At 32.4% G+C, this 18,147-nt stretch overlaps 6 protein-coding genes across 7 annotated transcripts; 3 read left to right on the top strand and 3 right to left on the bottom strand.

Annotated features, from left to right (window-relative positions):
* Positions 1-79: 79 nt before the first annotated feature.
* On the bottom strand, positions 80-2,363 carry CCT7 (chaperonin containing TCP1 subunit 7). The gene is made up of 4 exons (XM_015932433.3): positions 2,292-2,363; positions 1,971-2,231; positions 990-1,792; positions 80-785 (listed from the first exon to the last, which is right to left on the bottom strand). The coding sequence occupies exons 1-4, from the start codon at positions 2,292-2,294 to the stop codon at positions 224-226; spliced, it is 1,629 nt and encodes a 542-aa protein (XP_015787919.1). The 5' UTR covers positions 2,295-2,363; the 3' UTR covers positions 80-223.
* Positions 2,364-3,983: 1,620 nt separating this feature from the next.
* LOC107364925 (Ran-binding protein M) lies at positions 3,984-6,526 on the top strand. The gene has a single exon (XM_015932375.3). The coding sequence runs from the start codon at positions 4,283-4,285 to the stop codon at positions 6,098-6,100; it is 1,818 nt and encodes a 605-aa protein (XP_015787861.1). The 5' UTR covers positions 3,984-4,282; the 3' UTR covers positions 6,101-6,526.
* A 140-nt stretch (positions 6,527-6,666) lies between these two features.
* Positions 6,667-8,487, bottom strand: LOC107364926 (serine-threonine kinase receptor-associated protein). Its single transcript, XM_015932376.2, has 4 exons — positions 8,282-8,487; positions 7,853-8,143; positions 7,292-7,666; positions 6,667-7,224 (listed from the first exon to the last, which is right to left on the bottom strand). The coding sequence occupies exons 1-4, from the start codon at positions 8,394-8,396 to the stop codon at positions 7,076-7,078; spliced, it is 930 nt and encodes a 309-aa protein (XP_015787862.1). The 5' UTR covers positions 8,397-8,487; the 3' UTR covers positions 6,667-7,075.
* A 1,932-nt stretch (positions 8,488-10,419) lies between these two features.
* On the top strand, positions 10,420-11,571 carry LOC107364927 (BPTI/Kunitz domain-containing protein). The gene is made up of 2 exons (XM_015932377.3): positions 10,420-10,604; positions 10,677-11,571. Exons 1-2 carry the CDS (start codon positions 10,529-10,531, stop codon positions 11,195-11,197), a joined length of 597 nt encoding a protein of 198 aa, XP_015787863.2. The 5' UTR covers positions 10,420-10,528; the 3' UTR covers positions 11,198-11,571.
* Positions 11,572-13,138: 1,567 nt separating this feature from the next.
* On the top strand, positions 13,139-15,298 carry LOC107365003 (protein FRA10AC1 homolog). 2 transcript variants are annotated; one of them, XM_015932461.3, is made up of 6 exons: positions 13,139-13,977; positions 14,059-14,148; positions 14,228-14,385; positions 14,448-14,532; positions 14,603-14,762; positions 14,839-15,298. In XM_015932461.3, the coding sequence occupies exons 3-6, from the start codon at positions 14,240-14,242 to the stop codon at positions 15,141-15,143; spliced, it is 696 nt and encodes a 231-aa protein (XP_015787947.2). In that variant the 5' UTR covers positions 13,139-13,977; positions 14,059-14,148; positions 14,228-14,239; the 3' UTR covers positions 15,144-15,298. The 2 variants fall into 2 exon arrangements, with proteins under 2 accessions (XP_015787947.2, XP_015787946.2); XM_015932460.3 differs by having other exon boundaries at positions 13,740-13,977; positions 14,055-14,148; positions 14,839-15,181.
* Positions 15,141-17,273, bottom strand: Sqor (Sulfide quinone oxidoreductase). The gene is made up of 7 exons (XM_089269083.1): positions 17,008-17,273; positions 16,772-16,945; positions 16,447-16,699; positions 16,171-16,373; positions 15,857-16,102; positions 15,581-15,759; positions 15,141-15,502 (listed from the first exon to the last, which is right to left on the bottom strand). Exons 1-7 carry the CDS (start codon positions 17,164-17,166, stop codon positions 15,442-15,444), a joined length of 1,275 nt encoding a protein of 424 aa, XP_089125209.1. The 5' UTR covers positions 17,167-17,273; the 3' UTR covers positions 15,141-15,441.
* Positions 17,274-18,147: the final 874 nt, after the last annotated feature.

Below are 18,147 nucleotides of genomic sequence, written 5' to 3'. Positions count from 1 at the left end.
TGTTGCTTTATTTCATATAAGGAGGGATTCACTTAATTAGTTCATTGTTTAAGTTAGAATGTTTGTGATCATTAAAACATTTAATTTAGAATTGCCTTTTTATTGTGATTTAATCAAAGTGTTTTGAGTTCATTTGGTTAGCGAAAAGTACAAATTTTTGGATAAGTTGTCAACCAATGGTGTTAATGGAGGCTTCAAAAAGTGGTTCGAATCGGTTGGAGATTTACATTCCTCCCATTCCCATTCCCATGGCTCGAGCAGCATTGGAATCTTCAGTCTGAGCTTTTGGTGCTTTTATAGTTTCGTCAACAGATAAGATGAGACAGGCAGCTTCAGTTGCAGCTGTAATACAGTTAATCTTGACCACAGAAGGTTCCCAGACACAAGCAATGAAATTATCAGCAATATCTTCAGCATTGATATCAACACCATACCAAGTGCCGCCAGTAGCATGCTTCTGTCGTAATTTGTTCAAAATGTTGGTTGCATCGAAACCAGCATTATCACACAATTGACGAGGTATAATTTCAAAAGCTTTAGCCATAGCAGCGATGATGAGCTGTTCTTTACCAGCAATAGTTCGAGAACAATCTCGAAGATACTTGGAAAGCTCCATTTCAATGGCACCACCACCAGCAACGACAGAATCATTTTTAAGAGCACGACGCACAATCATGATAGCATCATGTAAAGATCTTTCAGTTTCTTCGATGAACTGTTCAGCTCCTCCTCGTAAAATTATTGTGACAGTTTTAGACTTAGGGCAACCAGTGAAAAAATTGAATCTAAATTAAATTATAAAAAAGAAACATGTAAGTTTCAAAACAAAGGAATCCGGAATTGAATTAAGAATCCCACTCTCATGAAATTCATTCCTAATAGGAAATTAATCTATCACACTAGTAACATTGCCAACCCATCAATTTGGAAAGGTAACTGACTTTGTGTGATGATTAATAGTAAATGGAAAATGACAAAAAAAAACTCACCTTTCACCTCCAATTTGAACTTCTTCAAATTGTTCACATGTTCCCAAGTTTGCTTCAGTTAAATCATGAACAGTAGTTAAAATAGCACCACCACATGCTTTCATTGTTCGACTCAAGTCATCAGCAGGAACTCGACCCGCACAGAACATATCTCTGTCGGCAAAATACTGAGTCGCCACATCACCAATTGGCAACATGGATAGAACCACCTTGGCTCCTGACTCTTGAATTTTTCTCAATTTATCATACAGAATATTCCATTCTGCATCGACAATATTTTGATACTCTTGAACATTGTCAACCCTGATCTCAGCATTGTCTCTTTCAGCTTTAAGTTCGAGTTCAATGTTGAGGAGAGCAATCTTAGGTTTAGTATACTTTTTTGGTTGCATTTCAAATCCAGCATAGCTGAACGTTTTTTTGAAAGCTACCCCGGTAATTAATTGAGACTCCTCTAATGATCCACCCTTAACTTTTTTTACACCGATCATATTTAGAGGTAAAAGATCATCTAGTTGCATGACTGCATCTACAACCATTTTAGAGAAAAACTCTTTCTGATGAGCGATCAATTTTGAACTTAAAGTAGTAGAAGCACACTTTTCAAGTAAGCTTCGGAGCTCATCAACATTATTCTTGTCTATCTTAGCGGCTAGTTCATTGATTTTATCAATGCACAACTGGCAGCCTTTTCTGATACTTCTGATAATGACTTGAGGGTGTAAACCATCTTCAACAAAAGGCTTACACTGTTTGAGAAGCTCAGCTCCTAGTAGAGTCACGCTGGTTGTACCATCTCCAACCTGAAAATATGATAAAGGCAAAAATAAATTTATAATTAATAGAATAGATCACTAGAAATTTAGTCAAATTAACAAATTGGTATAAATGTAAGATAAATCACAAGAAAATTAAAAGGTTAAACAATGAACAGGAATGAACAGAACAAAGGATGGCAACACCTAGAAATTAACACCCTACCTCAGCATCTTGTGATCTGGAAATGTCGACCAAAGCTTTAGCAGCCGGATGGGCAACATTAAGGTGGGCCAAAATAGTAGCACCATCGTTACTAATTAAAGTAGAACCTTTGTTGTCAACGATCAATTTGTCCATACCACGAGGACCAAGAGTGGTCCTCACAGCTTCCGCAATCAACTGACAAGCATTGATGTTACTGATTAGTTGGGATTTACCACTTTGACTTTCAGTTCCTTCTTTAAGTAAAATAATTGGTCCTTGCTGTAATAGATATAAAGGTTAAACTATTGAAGAAATTAACAATTAGCAAAGATTAGTTACCATTTTGAAGAATGAAACACGAACAATTGATGATCACAATTTAAATAAAACTTAAGAAAGCACGTTTCCTCAAATTACCTCTAGTGAGCAACACCAGGACTCTGCGCAAACCAGTTTGAAGGGACCATCTAATAAGAGTAACTTGTAACGCCTCAACCAGAACGATTTCATGAATTTTAGACGAAAGCTTCTGCGACTTTTTTCCCTAGGTAACTAACAAGACACTTGTAAGAAAAATTACTTGACCGATAAAATAAAATTCAAGTTAAATAACCATGAGAGAATTTCATACACTTATTCATTTTCTCATTTTACATAACAGTTCACAGGTGCAAATGATTGAACTGTGAGTTAATCTAAAAAATATTTTCTGTTTCTCTGTTGTATTTTGTATATTTCAACCAATAGGTATTACGATCAAGGAAGTTAAAATATGAAAGAAAAATTTCAGGTGATTACTGCATCTTGTTTTGAAAGATTCTATGAGTTATTTTCAGAGTTTTCCAGAAAAAGTACAGAATAGTGAAAATAAGCTATTCCCAGTGCATTATCTCAATGGCGACTGTATGAATTTTATTTGAATGAATAGTATTAAAAATGAAACATTAGATAAGATTAACAAATGAAAATTCAAATCGTGGTTAATATCTTATTATCGCTTCGCCTCTTTTATTCAAAATTTTTCTAGAATGACTGTGATTTCCTGGATGCCTTTGAAACGCGAACAAACTCTGAATGCTAAATATCAGCCACAATCAAGGTGTAATTTGTTTTTTTAAAGACCGAAATGATTTCGTGCTTGGTTTTGCCCTAAATTTTTCAGATCAACTGCATAATTGAAATGGCATTCGTGATTTTCACCGACTTTGAAATATTATAGCCTTTTCTGACAATCCTCAAGTTGCATTGGCGAAACCAGTTTTGTGCTCTCAACCATTTTAACTGCGATCATCAATGAAGATTCTCGTATAAGGATCCCTTGCATTCAACAAAGATTAGTTAAAGAGGGATCATCTAATAAAATTGACTTGTAACACCACAACCAGAACGGTTTTTAATTTTCATGCCAATTAGTCTCATTATGAAGCCCAAACTAAAAGCAATTTAACTCAAAATCAAAAATTATTCAGAGAAAATTAAAAGAAGCTATCCGATTGTCAAAGATTTATTTAAATTAGAGATTCTTGGTTAATTTGCTAGTTCTAGCCTTTTCAATGATACTTCAGCTAGAAATACGAATAAAATCAATCCACAAAATATGATTTAAAGAGGTCACTCTGTGTAACCTTTGTAAAACCTAACTATCAAATAACCAAAAGCCCACTCCTTAGCCTCGCCCGTCAAGTTAAAAGTAGACAAGAGGTTGTATCTCTTTCCAGTGAAGATAAGCTTCGTAAAACAGGTAAGATATTTTACAGGAAGATATTAACCTGTTTTAACCTTGCAATGTCTTAAAGAGAATCGAAATTAAAAATTTGAATTTGGCTGTTCAACCTCGTGAACAAATGATTGTCCAGATAGCTTCGTATCATTAATTACGTCATTTTTATGATCTGGCGTCTTTTTTTACCAACAGTCACCAACATAATCATTGATTTTCATTTGATTTGGCCATAATGATTGTAAAATAAGGTAAATTAAAGCCTCTAAATTAACAGAAAGGGTAATAGAACCAATAGATGGCTCTACATTGAAAGCACTGAAAACTTATGAAATGACTTTTCTGAAGGGAAAGAAATTGATGAATATAAAAAGGCTTCCCCTTTATTTGACTGTAACCAAACATCTGAGTGTGAGTCTTTAACCCACTTACACGCCATCTTTCGTCCAACTGTTCATTGTTTATCATTATTTTTCTGTTTGTCAGTAAATCTGTGCATTTTGTTTTCTTTGTTTAAAATTAGATTGACCTCATCTATCTGGTTGATTTTAGTTTATTCTGTCATCCTAGTACTCACTGGTAACCTGTGCTATTCCATTTTGGCAGAATAATGGAAAAACCTTTTAGTGAAAACTGTGTTGGCGAAGATTTCTCTCGTTTAACTTCACTCTATCCATATACTGATTTAAATGAGCTGCCATTGTGTTGGTCTAATAAGGATAAAGCTAATTTTATTTCTTTATCAGATAATAATTTGAAGGTCCACTATAAAGGTAATGGTAAAAATAATAAAGATGCTGCCTCCGTTCGCACTGCAATCCCTATACCCTCTAGTTGCCTATTGTACTACTTTGAGATAAAAGTTTTAAGCAAAGGTCGTGATGGTTACATGGGAATTGGTCTAGCTGCTCAAGGTGCTAATATGCAACGATTGCCTGGTTGGGATAAGCAATCATATGGTTATCATGGGGACGATGGTAATTCCTTTTGCTCATCTGGTACTGGTCAACCTTACGGACCTATTTTCACAACTGGTGATGTCATTGGCTGTGGTTACAACATTGTTGAAAATAACTGTTTCTTCACCAAGAATGGCCACAATCTTGGTATTGCTTTTACAGATTTGCCAAATATCCCTTTGTATCCAACAATTGGGCTTCAAACTCCAGGTGAAAAGGTTAAGGCCAACTTTGGACTGGAACCATTTTGTTATGACATCGAAGACGACTTGAGAGCATTGAGACAAAGAATCACTGCAAATATTATCAACCATCCTGTCAAATATGCTGAATGGCAATCTGCTATCAATAAGCTTGTATTATCATGGCTTATTCACAACAGTTATTGTTCTACGGCAGAAGTATTTTCATCTGTAACTAAACAAGAATTCAAAGAAAATGTGCAACAAATTAAACAACGTCTTAGGATACAACAGCTTGTCTTAACTGGCAAAATTGAGGATGCCATTCAGCTGACTAACAAATTATATCCTGATGTACTTAACGATAATCCTAATTTATTGTTTGCCCTAAAATGCAGACAATTTGTTGAAATGATTAGTGAATCTTGTAGTAAAAAGACTATCCAATCCTTATCTTCATCTGATTCTGTAAACAAATCCGCAGGAGACTTGAAATCATCAGACTCAACCTGTACAACAGTTACAAAGACTCTCAGCGTAACTAATAATGCAACTAACCCATCACCAAAGACAGCTCATCCATCCACTCTGATTTGTTCGCCTTCTTCGTCTTCGAATTCCTTTTCTTCCTCATCAAAGGATTTTTCATCTTCCACCAATACGACTTCCAATATGGCTGCAACATCCACAATCATTAGTAACAACAACACACACAATAATAGTGTTAAAAATTGCAATTCAAATGACGCCAACGCCAATACAACAACTAATAATAGTAATAACACTATCAATACAAATTCAACCAATGGCCTATCGACAAATGACTGTAATGGCAGTTTGTTTGGTGATAAGATGGATATCGATCATGAGCCCGAAGAAGAAAATCCACCAAACAAAGCACATTCTACTATTACCTCTACCGATGAACTTTCAAATTATGGTGAAGATGACGCAATGCGCTTGTCCATGCTGATCAATTTTGGTCGGGAATTGCATAAACTATCAAAACAATTAAAAAAGAAAAGTGGTTCAAATGATCAGAATAAAAAGATGCTCCTTCAAGTTTCCAGTTTAATGGCCTACAGTGATCCAACCAAATCACCTATTGCATGGCAACTTAATCCAAGTGAAAGGGAGCATGTTTGTCAACAATTAAATAATGCCATTGTTATGAGTGAACTTGGAGGCTGTGTTCATCGTCCACCTTTAGAAACAATTGTAAAGCACACTAAATCACTATTGAAGCTCAATGGTCAATGTGGAGCCTGGCTGTTAGATCAACTATGAAAATCAATTGATTTATTATTACAATTTATCCTTTCATCTTCTTTTCTCTTCTTCTGACCTAATCTTTACTTCTTCTGTTCTTACCTTTTAAATCAAAAATTGAAACAAAATCTTCACTAAATGAGAATAATGGCTTTTTCAATTAACGTCAATAGCGCAAAAAAATAAGCAAATCTTGTAAACCATTTAATCCTTACTAACGCAAAGTTCTATTCCTGACTCATTTCTGCTTTCAAGCTGTCCTAATGTATTTTCTTCATATCTCTTATTTCCTTTTCCCTTTCTGCTAAACTCATCGCTCTTCTTATACTCATTAACAATTCTATAATAGGTGAATAATGTCTCTATCATTCTTTATTAGTCAAAAAACAATAAATTTAATATTCATCTTATTCTCGCCTTTTCAATAAAATTGTTTGACCTTCAGCATTTCATTAATTCCATAGCTAAGATTTCGATAAGAAAACGGAAAAGATAATTGCTAATATTCATAGAATCTGTAAAACATTCTTTATACAGATAATAATCTTGCTTATTGCCGAGATGCGAAAAAAGTATAGAAAGAATGAGACAATTGGAAATACAATTTAATTTTTTTATGGATAGAGATTTAAGTGAAAAATTGAGACATGATGAATAATACGTTTGAAAGAGTTATTTGACTTGTGAATGTATTCTTGGAACATGATATTTTTCTGAAAAATTATAAAAATGTTTTTTGGTTTGATTTATTTTTGGACAGGAATTTTCCTTAATTTGGTAGAAAAGTAATTGTGAAATTAAGTAGACGAAGAGATCACTGAAATAGTGGAACGCATTAATAATTTTAAATTATGTTTTGAACTTTAAACAACCAAATTTGCAAAAGATCATTTGTTGTACTCTTTGTTTCAAAGTTGCTGATTAGATCTTGAGATCGAGTTCAATTAATGAACAAAATTAATCGAAATCTTGCACTAAAAGATTGGAATTCCATTATTGTTCGTATTTCCATAGACCATAATTTTTACCAACATAAGTTTGCCATAAACGAATAGTCCCGTCTTCGCTAGCACTTGCATAAAGTTCACCATCAGGAGAAAATCGGGTACAATGTAATGGACCAAAATGTCCTTTAAAAGAATCTGTTTAAAAGGGGAAAAAAATAATCAGATGATTGTCTAAATGTTAAAATTGTGGGAAAATTATTACCTAATTCTTCTCCATTGTTAAATTGATATTTGTACATTGTGAAGTCCAATCCAGCACAAACGAAAACTGATTGGTCAGGAGACAAGGTTGCAGTGTAGACATCAGTTGGAGCAATGTATTCTTTAATTTTAGTGAAGCAGGTTAGCTCGTAGAAGCCTACACAGTTTCCAGAGGCAACAGTGAGTATATTTTTATCACTTGAAAGTTCGATATCATTTGGAATGTTTGGAAATGCTAAGCAATAGATTTCTTTGGAGCTTTTACAGTCCCATAATCGAATAGTCTTATCCTCGGACGCAGATATTAACCAATTGTCGTTATTAAGAAACATTACATGTTTTATTGGCGCTGTATGTCCACTAATTACGGTTGGTGCTGTAAAATTTTGGAAAGAGAGGGAAAATGAAAGATGAAAGAATTGGTAAATGAAAGACTAAAGGACAATAAAGCTGAATACATAAATGTATGTAAAATACATGTACTAGAACTTTTGTTTCTCTTTTTCTATCAGTTGATATCTCTGAAAAGATGGAAAAAGTCAACAAAAGCTACGAAATTTACCGGCTTCTGGTTTTGTAAGATCATAAATCCTTATTAATTTCTCATTGCTAGCCGTGACAAGTTTTGAGTCATCTGAACTGAATGCAACGGACTTAACGATATGAGAATGTGAGAAAGTAATTAGTTCAGCTCCCTTGGCACAGTCCCAAATTTTGGCAGTAAAATCAGCAGCTCCAGTGGCAGCTCTATTAGCCTGACTATTGAGAGCAACCCCCCAAACTGCTCCTTTGTGTCCATCAAAGGTACCAATCCAATCACCAGTTTCACCTTGCCTCAACATTGGTTTACCATCTGACGAAACCAAAGAAAAGGGTCAAATTAAGTAAAAAAATAGTAGTTAAATAATTTCCAAATCAACAATGTGATAAAATTAGAATAACATTTCTCAGATCAATGTTCATTAAAATAATGATAGACTGTTAAACTTACCTTTGCATGCAGAGATTAGGTAATATTTACCATTTTGAGTAATATTACTGAAATTAAGAAAGACAACTGGCCTCGTGTGACCTGTACAGGTTAGACAATGTTGTTTTGAAGACATATTTTCACAATTAAACTATCTTTAAATAAATCAACTCTACTCTATAATTAATTAGAAAAAAATAAATGACCAAACAGAATAAAAGTTGACAGAGTTTATTACAAATTGTTCTTTTTTTATTCGTAAGGATAACATTAAGTCTATTTGCACAAAAAGATTTGTGTAAATAAAGATCTTTTTAATTAAGTCAACTCACGTAAAAAAATTTTTATTTAAATCAAATCTATTAATTTTTAAATATGTAGTTCGTGCAGGCTATGCTTTCTTTTCAAGATTATGTCTGAATCAAATTTTATTCTGACCCAGGATTCCAAATCTTAGCTCAATGTGAATGACCGCGTTTGAAAACAGAAACCGTTAAATAGCTGTATCTCGCAACATAACTCATATTCATCAAGTAAATGTACTTTTATTGTTTTGTTTCGTTTGTTTGTTAATTTTTTATACCGATTCAAGGTTTTTATTTTAATCTATTCTAGATCATTAGGAAATCATGTGTTCTTGGGTATCCAAAATGAATCGTAAAATCCTTGAAGTTGGTTGTTTTGTATCAAAGCCATTTGCGCTTCAAAAGGCTTTCCGTTTCATGTCTTCAAATGTTTTGGTTGAGATTTATCATCATCCCTGGAATTTGTTATTATTTGGTTTTTGTTCCAACTAATTTATGATCATTTCTACCAACATAGCTCAATACTTATGTGAACTTAAAGGTATATATTTGAACCACGTATCTTGCCCTCTTATTATTTCCATCTTCATGTGCTTGAGGTTGAACATCTTGTCAATGAAAATAATATTCAGTGCTAATATTGTTTACCTTTTTGTATTAGGTATTTTCCCATCGATCGATTGGAACAAAGAAGGGCTCATCAGAACTGGAGGACCTTGGAAAAATCGAGAGTCACTTATCTCAACCCTTTAAGCATTGTATTCTGCCAAAAGTGTCGCTTGAATGGAAAAATTTATAAATTCTTGCTCGTAACTCTTTGATCGCATGTCTTCTTCAACAATGCCAAAGATTACAGAATCTCAAGACTCATCGCCCGTGAAAATAATCTTTCTAAGATTACTTTCATTATATCATCATGTGAGCTTTTTTGTTTAATTTCCTGTGCTGATCGTTAATATTAATGGATAGTGTTTTATCGGTGCAGCTATTTATTAGAAGTTACATTTGTTACCGTCATTGATGATAAAGTTTTCATTGAACTTGCCATTGATGAGGTTGTTTATTTTCACCCCAAGCACCTGTTTTCACCCTGGTAATGAACTTCGAACGAATATTTTCTCATTAAGTTTCATTCATTGAGAAAAAGTCAATGCACTTATCAACTCATTGTAAGATTGTTTACGCTCTCTTCCATGCTTACTTCAATACTTCATCCGATGTAATCTGTAAAAATCAATCATATATTTAGACTTTGACAGCAGCGTATTCAACAAGCATTGAATACAATCCAATGAAAAATATGTCAAAAATTAACCCTCTGAACCCAGTATTATCTTACTGTTTATCAGTCAGCTGTTTCTATGTTGAATGCAATCAGTTTATTTGAAGTTTGCTCAGTCATGATTGACTTTATATTCTGCAATTAGGTTATAAAGGTAATCACGATCAACAGTTCAATTTTGCTCAGTGTAAAATGAAACCAATTAATTTAGTTAATTGTTTGTTATCACTTCCCTTATTTGTTAAAATGAATGTTCAATATAATCTTATACTTGAATGAACCTCTGATAACATTCAGGAAAATGCATTAGTATATTTAGTATTTCCATCTAATCAACCAATAATTTTCATCACCATCATGATCAATGATCATTATGGTTATAAAGTGAGTGAGTGAGAGAGAAGGATAGAAGGAGAGAAATAAGAAGAAATTTTCTCCCCTCTTTCCATTGCATTATTTTCTCTGAGAGAATCAATTGGATTAAGAAATAATCATCTAATCAGTTTGGTTGTCATGGTTTATTGATTCTTATTTAAACAAAATTTCATTGCTTACTCGGATCAATCGAGATTTAAACGTTAAGCCAACTAAATCAACTGTTATAACCTTTTCAATAACTCGTTCAACCAACAGGAAAAAACGTTCAACTTTCCGAGATATCTTCCAACCTATTTACCAGCAATGTACACAAAGATGGTTTCCCTTTATTTTTTTGTGTGTATTAATTCCTTGATTATTTATGTCAACACTCGAAGTAGTAAGTATCTCATTTATTTAACTATACCTGCCTATTTGATATTAATTGCTTACATCTCTCTGTTTCCCACAGTTAATACACCAGCAGTTTGCAAATTAGCTCCTCAACCTGGTCCTTGCTACAGTTATAATCCTCGTTACTTTTTCAATGATGAAACGAAAACCTGTGAACTATTTATTTATGGTGGCTGTCAAGGTAATGGCAACAATTTTGAAACCCAAAAAGACTGTATGTCTCTCTGTTCACTAACCAGCTCAGTGTCATTGAGACGATCAACACGAGATGCTGAAAATGCTGCAGAGCCAAGCATTGATCCAAACTCAGAACAAGCAACATCCAACAAAACCACAATAATAACAGCTACTGAACAACCAACCAATACTACGGAACCACCCAGAAAGCGGGAAGATATTTGTTTCCAACCATTTGCTGAAGGAACCTGCAAGGAAAATTTAATCCGTTATTATTATGATCCAGAGGTAAACAAGTGCATCAAATTCATCTTCAAAGGATGTTTCCAATATGACAATAACTTTGAAAAATTGGAAGATTGTGAATCCCTTTGTGTAATACCAGACAAACAATCAAGATGAACTACATAGTGTCTCGCGTATTTATCTATAACTCTGCACTTGTAATTAATTCAATCCTTTTGGTACTAAAAAAGGTTGATCTTATTTATTTTGTATGCTTTTTGATATAAGCAGTTATAAACCATCTAGCAGCCGCCATCATCAATCATTCTGTATCACCTTTACTTAATTTTCATTGATCACATTTAACATTTGCAAAAATTGCATTCACAATTCAACTTGTAACACAAATAACATTATATCATCTCTTTTTATGTAACATAAAAATCCCTCAAATGTTTGTGACATGATTGACAGCAAAATTGTTAAAATAATGAGAAAAGTCGATCATGAGCCAAAAAAACGATTAACAATAAAGATAATTTGTTAAACTATCCAACCAAGTCTACCAACAATTAATACTATAACCATTTATGGCTACCTATGGCTATTTATGGCTTATACACTCAGCTGTTAGATTAAAAACCTAATTTTAACCTTAACACCAAAAAATACTAAATAATGAAATGTTGAATTATCTCTCTGTAACACAAAGCTTAAGGAATAGTTAACAGCAATCAAATATTATTCAAATCTTAATAATTTTCTGATTTAACACGAAAATCAAAGATTAGATCTGAAGGGAATCACTATATCGGTTGTGAGTAATGTTGACTTTAACCCTCAACCAAGTACTCGCCAAAGTGCATCAGAAACATCATCAAGAAACAAGAATCGTCACATTTAAGTGTAATTTTGCCGTATAATTAACTATGCAATTTAATCAACTAGTGCTTTTCAATATCTATAACAATTAATCTTGAACACGAGCAAAGGTTTGATTATTCCTTATGAACCTGGCATAGGATCAAAAAACAAAAGTTACAACAATGATTGAAAGTTTACCTTGCAAAACATAATTAATGATCGGCAAAAGACTAATTACTGCTAATTATCAGTAGCAAAGAAGTGATTAACTGAATCCCAGATAATTCTGGATCAATGAGATTAAAAATCAAGTTCAAGATAATAAGAAATGAAAATGAAAATTCAATTTAATACAATTTTTGTCATAACCAAGTACAAAAGACAGATCCAAGTTAATACTTTTGGTACATTTAGTCTTATTGTTTAACTCCTTCAATATCAATATTGTCCTGATAAACTTAAATTGTTACTTGATCACCTTGGCTTATTAGTTAATCTTCTTGTCCTGGCAATTTGTATGAATAATTTATTTACTTTGGTAAACAGTGAATAAATAAATCTACAATTAGTTTCAATCCATCTCAGAACGGATTGGTTAAAACAGGATTGATCTTGAACAGCAAAGACAACCAAAGATTGACAATTAATTAAGATGTGATTAGAAGGGGGAATTTCCAATGAAAATTAACGATAAATCATAAAAATTATCAGCCAATAAATATAAATATATTTATACTGTACAATAATATTATATAAAAGCAAAATGAAATAATATCGAGCAATTTATATTAATTGATCAAGGACGGTGTAAACCTTTCATTTTTTTTGTATTCCTATTCAATTATCAACCACATTGTTTACAAATTTCAGTAGATTATATTATCCATTATTAATACAGAAATGGTAACTGAAACATGGTTAAAGAAGAGTTAAAACTCGTGATTGAGTGGGTTGATAAAATAGACTAATTGTTAATTAACCCTTACATTGTTAAGTTGACATTTGAGAAAATAGCAGCAATTAAAAAGGTAATGATTCTGTCAATCAAATCAGAGTATCCGATAGATATTATACTCGTTTAGTGCCTAATTTAAAGCATAAAACAATCGTTTAAAGATTCAATTGTGATTTATAGGAACATTATTGCCAATTAAGTCAATTAGATTTGTATTGATAACCCATATTCAATCATTTAGACAATGTAAATTGAAGGCTCACAAAAGACCAAAAAGGGCCGAAAGTTGCCAAAACCAAAGAAACCACTAAATGACCAAAAATAGCCAGAAATTTATTGATCAGTTTATTGCAATATTTTTGGTTTAATTTTGGTGCAAAATCAGTTCTCTGGATAATCAATGGATAGTTAAAGTTGAGAGACAAATGAATGTGATTTTGTGAAAATAAATTGTCTTACAAGTGATTGAATGTTTAAGTATAACAGTTATGATATGATTTTTTGTATATTTTATTTAAAAATGGGTGTTTTGGGTCATTTTTGGCTCTTTTTGGTCTTTTGTTGATTCCCTGTAAATTGTACAGATCGTTTTGTATGTATGGTTAAAGGGGTAATTGATTTTATAAATGTCAAATCTGTTTAATCTAAAACAAACTGACAAATGAAATGAAACAGGAATCACTTGAAACATTGGAATTGAGATTTTATTGATAAATGTTGCTTATTCTGAACTTGTAAGAATGTTTCAATTTAGTATTACATATTACAGAATATATTTGATCTTTGTGATGTTCAATTTGATTAATACTGATTGATCTGTACATGTGATCTGATCATGGTGATAATAATAATATAGATTATCTTTTAATTCAATGCGAAAATACCATTAGCCTTGTATGCTTTGAAAAACCCGCTCTGCATCAGTTTGTTTACACTGAATCAGATTACCAGCTGATTGAAATACAAGCTTTTCATGTTGGTTTTTTTATAAATCTAATTTAGTTTATCTAACTGTCAGTTTTTATGCTAATTGTCATCCCAGTTAATTTAGTAAAAATCAGATGCTAGTATTGGTTTCCATAACTTGTTATTTTTAACCTCTGAATCTCACATTTCTTCCCAATATGGATAACAAAAGGTTAGATGTTTTCTTTGCACTTATTTTTTGTTGTTAATTGATCGTCTTAATTTATTAATCGGTTATTTTTATTAAAGAAAGGTTGAAGACGATGATGCACATTCGACTAAAAGCAAGAAGACTGAAATTGGAGCTCCTCAGGATTGTGTGAAAAAACCACCATTAGAAGCTGTAAGTTGTAACATTAAGATTTCTTTACTATCTGTCAGATCATTATTGACATTTTTTTGTATTAATCTGTTTATTACAGTACACAAAACACATGATGTTGATCAAGCAATATCTATCTGATCAAAAAGAAGAAGTTCAGAAACCTAAAAGTCGTACAAGTAAGGTTGTCACTGATTTAGACGTTTTAAAAGCAAATCATAAATTTCTTTGGGACGATGAGGATCAAACAGATACTTGGTAAGATCAAATCCCAATTGAAACAGTTAATTATACTCATCATGATCTTTTTCTGTTAACAGGGAAAAGCGTGTTGCTAGAAAATATTATGATAAACTATTTAAGGAATATTGCATTGCTGATTTGAAACGATACAAAGAAAATAAAGTAAGTCATTGCGCTTCATTTGTTCTGTTATTTTTACAATTTTTTACATTTTTTAATTTTGATCCGGCAGATTGCTTTGAGGTGGAGAATCGAAAAAGAAGTCATCGATGGAAAAGGACAGTTCATTTGTGCTGACGTGAGTTGTACAGCGAAAGACTTGTTAAAAAGTTGGGAAGTAAATTTCGCATATATTGAACATGGAGAGAAGAAAAATGCGTTAGTTAAAATAAGTAAGTTTTCGTTTATTGCTATGACTACATTCATTAGATACGTTGTGAAATTTAACTTTCATTCTCATTTATTCAGGGTTATGTCCGGACTGCTCTTATAAATTAAATTATCATCACAAGAGAAAAGAAATCAAGAAAAATCGAAAAGATGGGAAAAATAAGTCTACTTACAAACAAGAGACTGATATTGATTCTGATGCATCTGATATGGTTGGTCCATCTAATAGCTCAACGAATAAGGAGTTCAACCCAGTGACAGTGAAAGAAGAAAAAGATGAAGATTTAGTTTGTATTTGGAGTTCAAATCAGCCTCAATCGAATACCGAACCGGAGTCTATAGAGACTGAGATGGATGAATATTTGTCAGAACTTTTCATGTAAATTTTGTAAATTAAATTTAATAATATATTCAACATGAATTTACAACTTGCAACATTTTTGAATCATTTTATACCCAATGAAGGTTTTTTGTAATCAAGGCCTACACATTTTAAATTTGATTTCAGTAATAAACCTCAATTTCATTGTAAGTTTAACTATTCGAGTAAATCTCATTCTGGTCTTTGTTAAAGTATTTAATCTCGGATCAACTAAAAAAGGTGAACTTGTCCTTTACCGAACAGAGGGTTTCCCTCATTAAAAAGATAGAAAATAGACGATTTCGAACCAACAACCATAACTAATCAGATAGGCCAAATCTTAATAGTTTCCTGAGTTTTCCAGGTCCAGACCATCGTCCCCTAAAAAATAAATTTGTTTAATCAATGATTTTCAAGAATGAAATAACGCATTATAGTCATGCAAGAAACAAAACTTACGTAACATGGAGGAACCAATATAGAAGTGGCATAAAAGTACTTTTCATAATAAACATTGATCGTCTTTCTTTTCCCTGATCTACAGGGAAAGTTTCTTTTGGTTTCAAATCATAATCAAACTCTGCCAAAATACATTTGCTGTAACTAGTTACCAATGGACATGAGGAATAACCGTCATACTACAGATTTAAGAAAAAATCAATAAGAAAAATTAAGATATGTTATTGAAATTGACTTATAATGGACGTCTTAACAACTTATTGTGAATAAATTTACCTTCATTGGTGGATCCCGACCAGCCATAACGTTCACAAGATTCCAGAAAAGTATTCCTGATTGACTTGCTACTGCTGCAGCCGTTTTAGAAGTCGGTAAATTGCTACAATCTCCAAGAGAAAAGATATTAGGATACTTTACATGTTGTAAAGTGTATTTATCAACATCGACGAAACCAGCTTGATCACCAATAGGTTTAAGAATTTCGGATGGTTTTTGAGCAGGCGTTACATGAATCATTCCATACTTTTAAAAAGAAACAAAAAGTAAATTTCAATACAGAATAGAAAAAAAGTGAAAAAATAACGACTAACTTCAAAAGGAACTTTATCTCCAGTGTCAAGGTTTTCGAAGACTGCTACATTTTCGGATGCTTTTATCTCAATCAAATTATGCCGGAAGTTGGTTTTTATTCCTCTTTTCTCGATAATTTCATTTAAACTTTTCGCATATTTCGGAACAGAGAATATTCCAGGTAAAGATGAATTGAATAAAATATTGATATTATCTCGTTTTCCTGTCTGAATTACAGTGAAAAAATAAAGGTTAGATGGATAAAAGAAACTTAGATTATGAAACACAATGCAGACTTGCCTTTCTCCAGTAATCTTCAGCTAGATACATTATCTTCTGTGGTGCACCAGCACATTTAATGGGTGTATTTGGAAACGTAAAAATAGCGTTTCCTGATTCCATGTTTTGTAAACACTTCCATGTCTTTTGAACAGTATCGGGAGAATAATTTGAGCAGACGTTATCCTTCTGGAAAGCTTCATCAATTCCTTTTATCCTTTGAAAATCCAATTCGATACCCGTACAAACAACCAAATAATTGTAACGAAGCTATTGCAGGATAAATATTTAGAAAAAGATATAAATTAAAAAACTAAAAATTTAACGTGATATGACACTTACGTAGCCTTTTGTCGCCAATCTTATACAGTTCTCTTCGGGAATAAACTCTACAGTTTTATCTCTCAGCTTTACAATCCGCAAGTTTCGAGTCAAATCAGAAAAATTGCTTACAGATGATTCAAAATTTTTAATACCGGCTCCGACTAAAGTCCACATTGGTTGATAATAGTGAAACTGGTCAAAGAGAAATTGAATTTTAGAGATTGTTCATTAAAATTGAAGTTTTTAAAACTTACTAAAGACGGTTCAATAAGAGCGATATTCAGTTTTTTGTAATAACGTCCAAGTTTCCAAGCAATATTCATACCAGCAGTTCCTCCACCAACAATAGCGATGTCAAAAGCACTTGGAATATGTTTAGAAAGAGTTCCGAATTTTCTTACACTTGAATACATTTTACAAGGTATATAATTCCCTTAACAATTTAAAACTCGTAATTTGATAATAATTATTCACACGCTCATTTCACAATTAAATCTCTGAAATAGAGTTAAAAGAGTAAGGTAAAGCCTATTTGCACAAGAAAAATAGGTAAGGTTGAAGAAACATCCGTAGGCTCACTTCTCTTCTCATCAGCCACAGCTAGTTTCGGCTCAAGCCGAGTGGCTAATTAAAAAATTTAATATTTAAGGGTTAAATTTAACAATTAACTTTGATATTCAATCTAGTCAATTATATTAAGATCATCTAGTAATTAAGAATCATTTTCTAAGACTCGGAAATCATTTCAGAGTCAGTAATGCATTGTAAACATGAAATTGCATCAATTGATCATTGAATTAGCAAAACTGAAATTTAGACGTGATTTAAGTTTGCTGAGCATGTGGGAATGCTAACCTCTTTCAATTGGGGTAACAACAAAGTTAATTGTTAAATTTAACCTTTAAATATTAAGTTTTTTTAATTAGCCACTCGGCTTGAGCCGAAACTAGCTGTGGCTGATGAGAAGAGAAGTGAGCCTACGGATGTTTCTTCAACCTTACCGAAAAATATCTAGTCTTTAGGATCTTAGTAAAGAGTAGGATCAGTAAAGAGTCGAGCGCGTTTTTTATTTCACAACTTTACACATGAAATTTTAAATCGTACTCTCACAATTGTGTGTTGATTAAAAGCAGAATAAAATAACACTGAATCTCGACCACTTACAATTAACAATCAACAAAATTTTAATAAAAATTTCTGAATCTAAATTGTTTTATAAAAGTAATCACCGGGATTTGAACCCAAAATCTCAAGAATTATCACCTAACCTTTAACCTACTAGGCTAAGCCTGACTTATTACTCTTTTATGTAAAATGATTTCTAATGAAAAAACATTCCGCAACATTAGTTCCCTTATGAGATGGCGTTAGAGGTGCACTTTGTGTATTTAGTC

This window comes from Tetranychus urticae, chromosome 3, assembly GCF_039701765.1.
Source record: "Tetranychus urticae isolate SD_2017Ah chromosome 3, NJAU_TeUrti_SD_1.0, whole genome shotgun sequence".
NCBI classification, from domain to species: Eukaryota; Metazoa; Arthropoda; class Arachnida; order Trombidiformes; family Tetranychidae; genus Tetranychus; species Tetranychus urticae.
This window is presented reverse-complemented; position numbering and strand designations above follow the sequence as displayed.

Bases quoted from the DNA above. Each gene is read 5' to 3' on its own strand.
- LOC107364927 (XM_015932377.3), top strand. From the start codon at position 10,529: ATGTACACAAAGATGGTTTCCCTTTATTTTTTTGTGTGTATTAATTCC. The intron at 10,605-10,676 runs GTAAGTATCTCA...TGTTTCCCACAG, and splicing joins TTATGTCAACACTCGAAGTA to TTAATACACCAGCAGTTTGC.
- LOC107364925 (XM_015932375.3), top strand. From the start codon at position 4,283: ATGGAAAAACCTTTTAGTGAAAACTGTGTTGGCGAAGATTTCTCTCGT.
- Sqor (XM_089269083.1), bottom strand. From the start codon at position 17,166: ATGTATTCAAGTGTAAGAAAATTCGGAACTCTTTCTAAACATATTCCA. The intron at 16,103-16,170 runs GTTAGTCGTTAT...TCTTTTTAAAAG, and splicing joins GAGATAAAGTTCCTTTTGAA to TATGGAATGATTCATGTAAC. The intron at 15,760-15,856 runs GTAAATTTATTC...TTAAATCTGTAG, and splicing joins GTCGGGATCCACCAATGAAG to TATGACGGTTATTCCTCATG.
- CCT7 (XM_015932433.3), bottom strand. The intron at 1,793-1,970 runs GTAGGGTGTTAA...TCATATTTTCAG, and splicing joins CCAGATCACAAGATGCTGAG to GTTGGAGATGGTACAACCAG. The intron at 786-989 runs GTGAGTTTTTTT...AATTTAATTTAG, and splicing joins GTTCAAATTGGAGGTGAAAG to ATTCAATTTTTTCACTGGTT.
- LOC107365003 (XM_015932460.3), top strand. The intron at 14,149-14,227 runs GTAAGTTGTAAC...TGTTTATTACAG, and splicing joins AAAAACCACCATTAGAAGCT to TACACAAAACACATGATGTT. The intron at 14,386-14,447 runs GTAAGATCAAAT...TTCTGTTAACAG, and splicing joins GAGGATCAAACAGATACTTG to GGAAAAGCGTGTTGCTAGAA.
- LOC107364926 (XM_015932376.2), bottom strand. From the start codon at position 8,396: ATGTCTTCAAAACAACATTGTCTAACCTGTACAGGTCACACGAGGCCA. The intron at 8,144-8,281 runs GTAAGTTTAACA...TGGTTTCGTCAG, and splicing joins CCTAATCTCTGCATGCAAAG to ATGGTAAACCAATGTTGAGG. The intron at 7,667-7,852 runs GTAAATTTCGTA...AAAATTTTACAG, and splicing joins TCTTACAAAACCAGAAGCCG to CACCAACCGTAATTAGTGGA.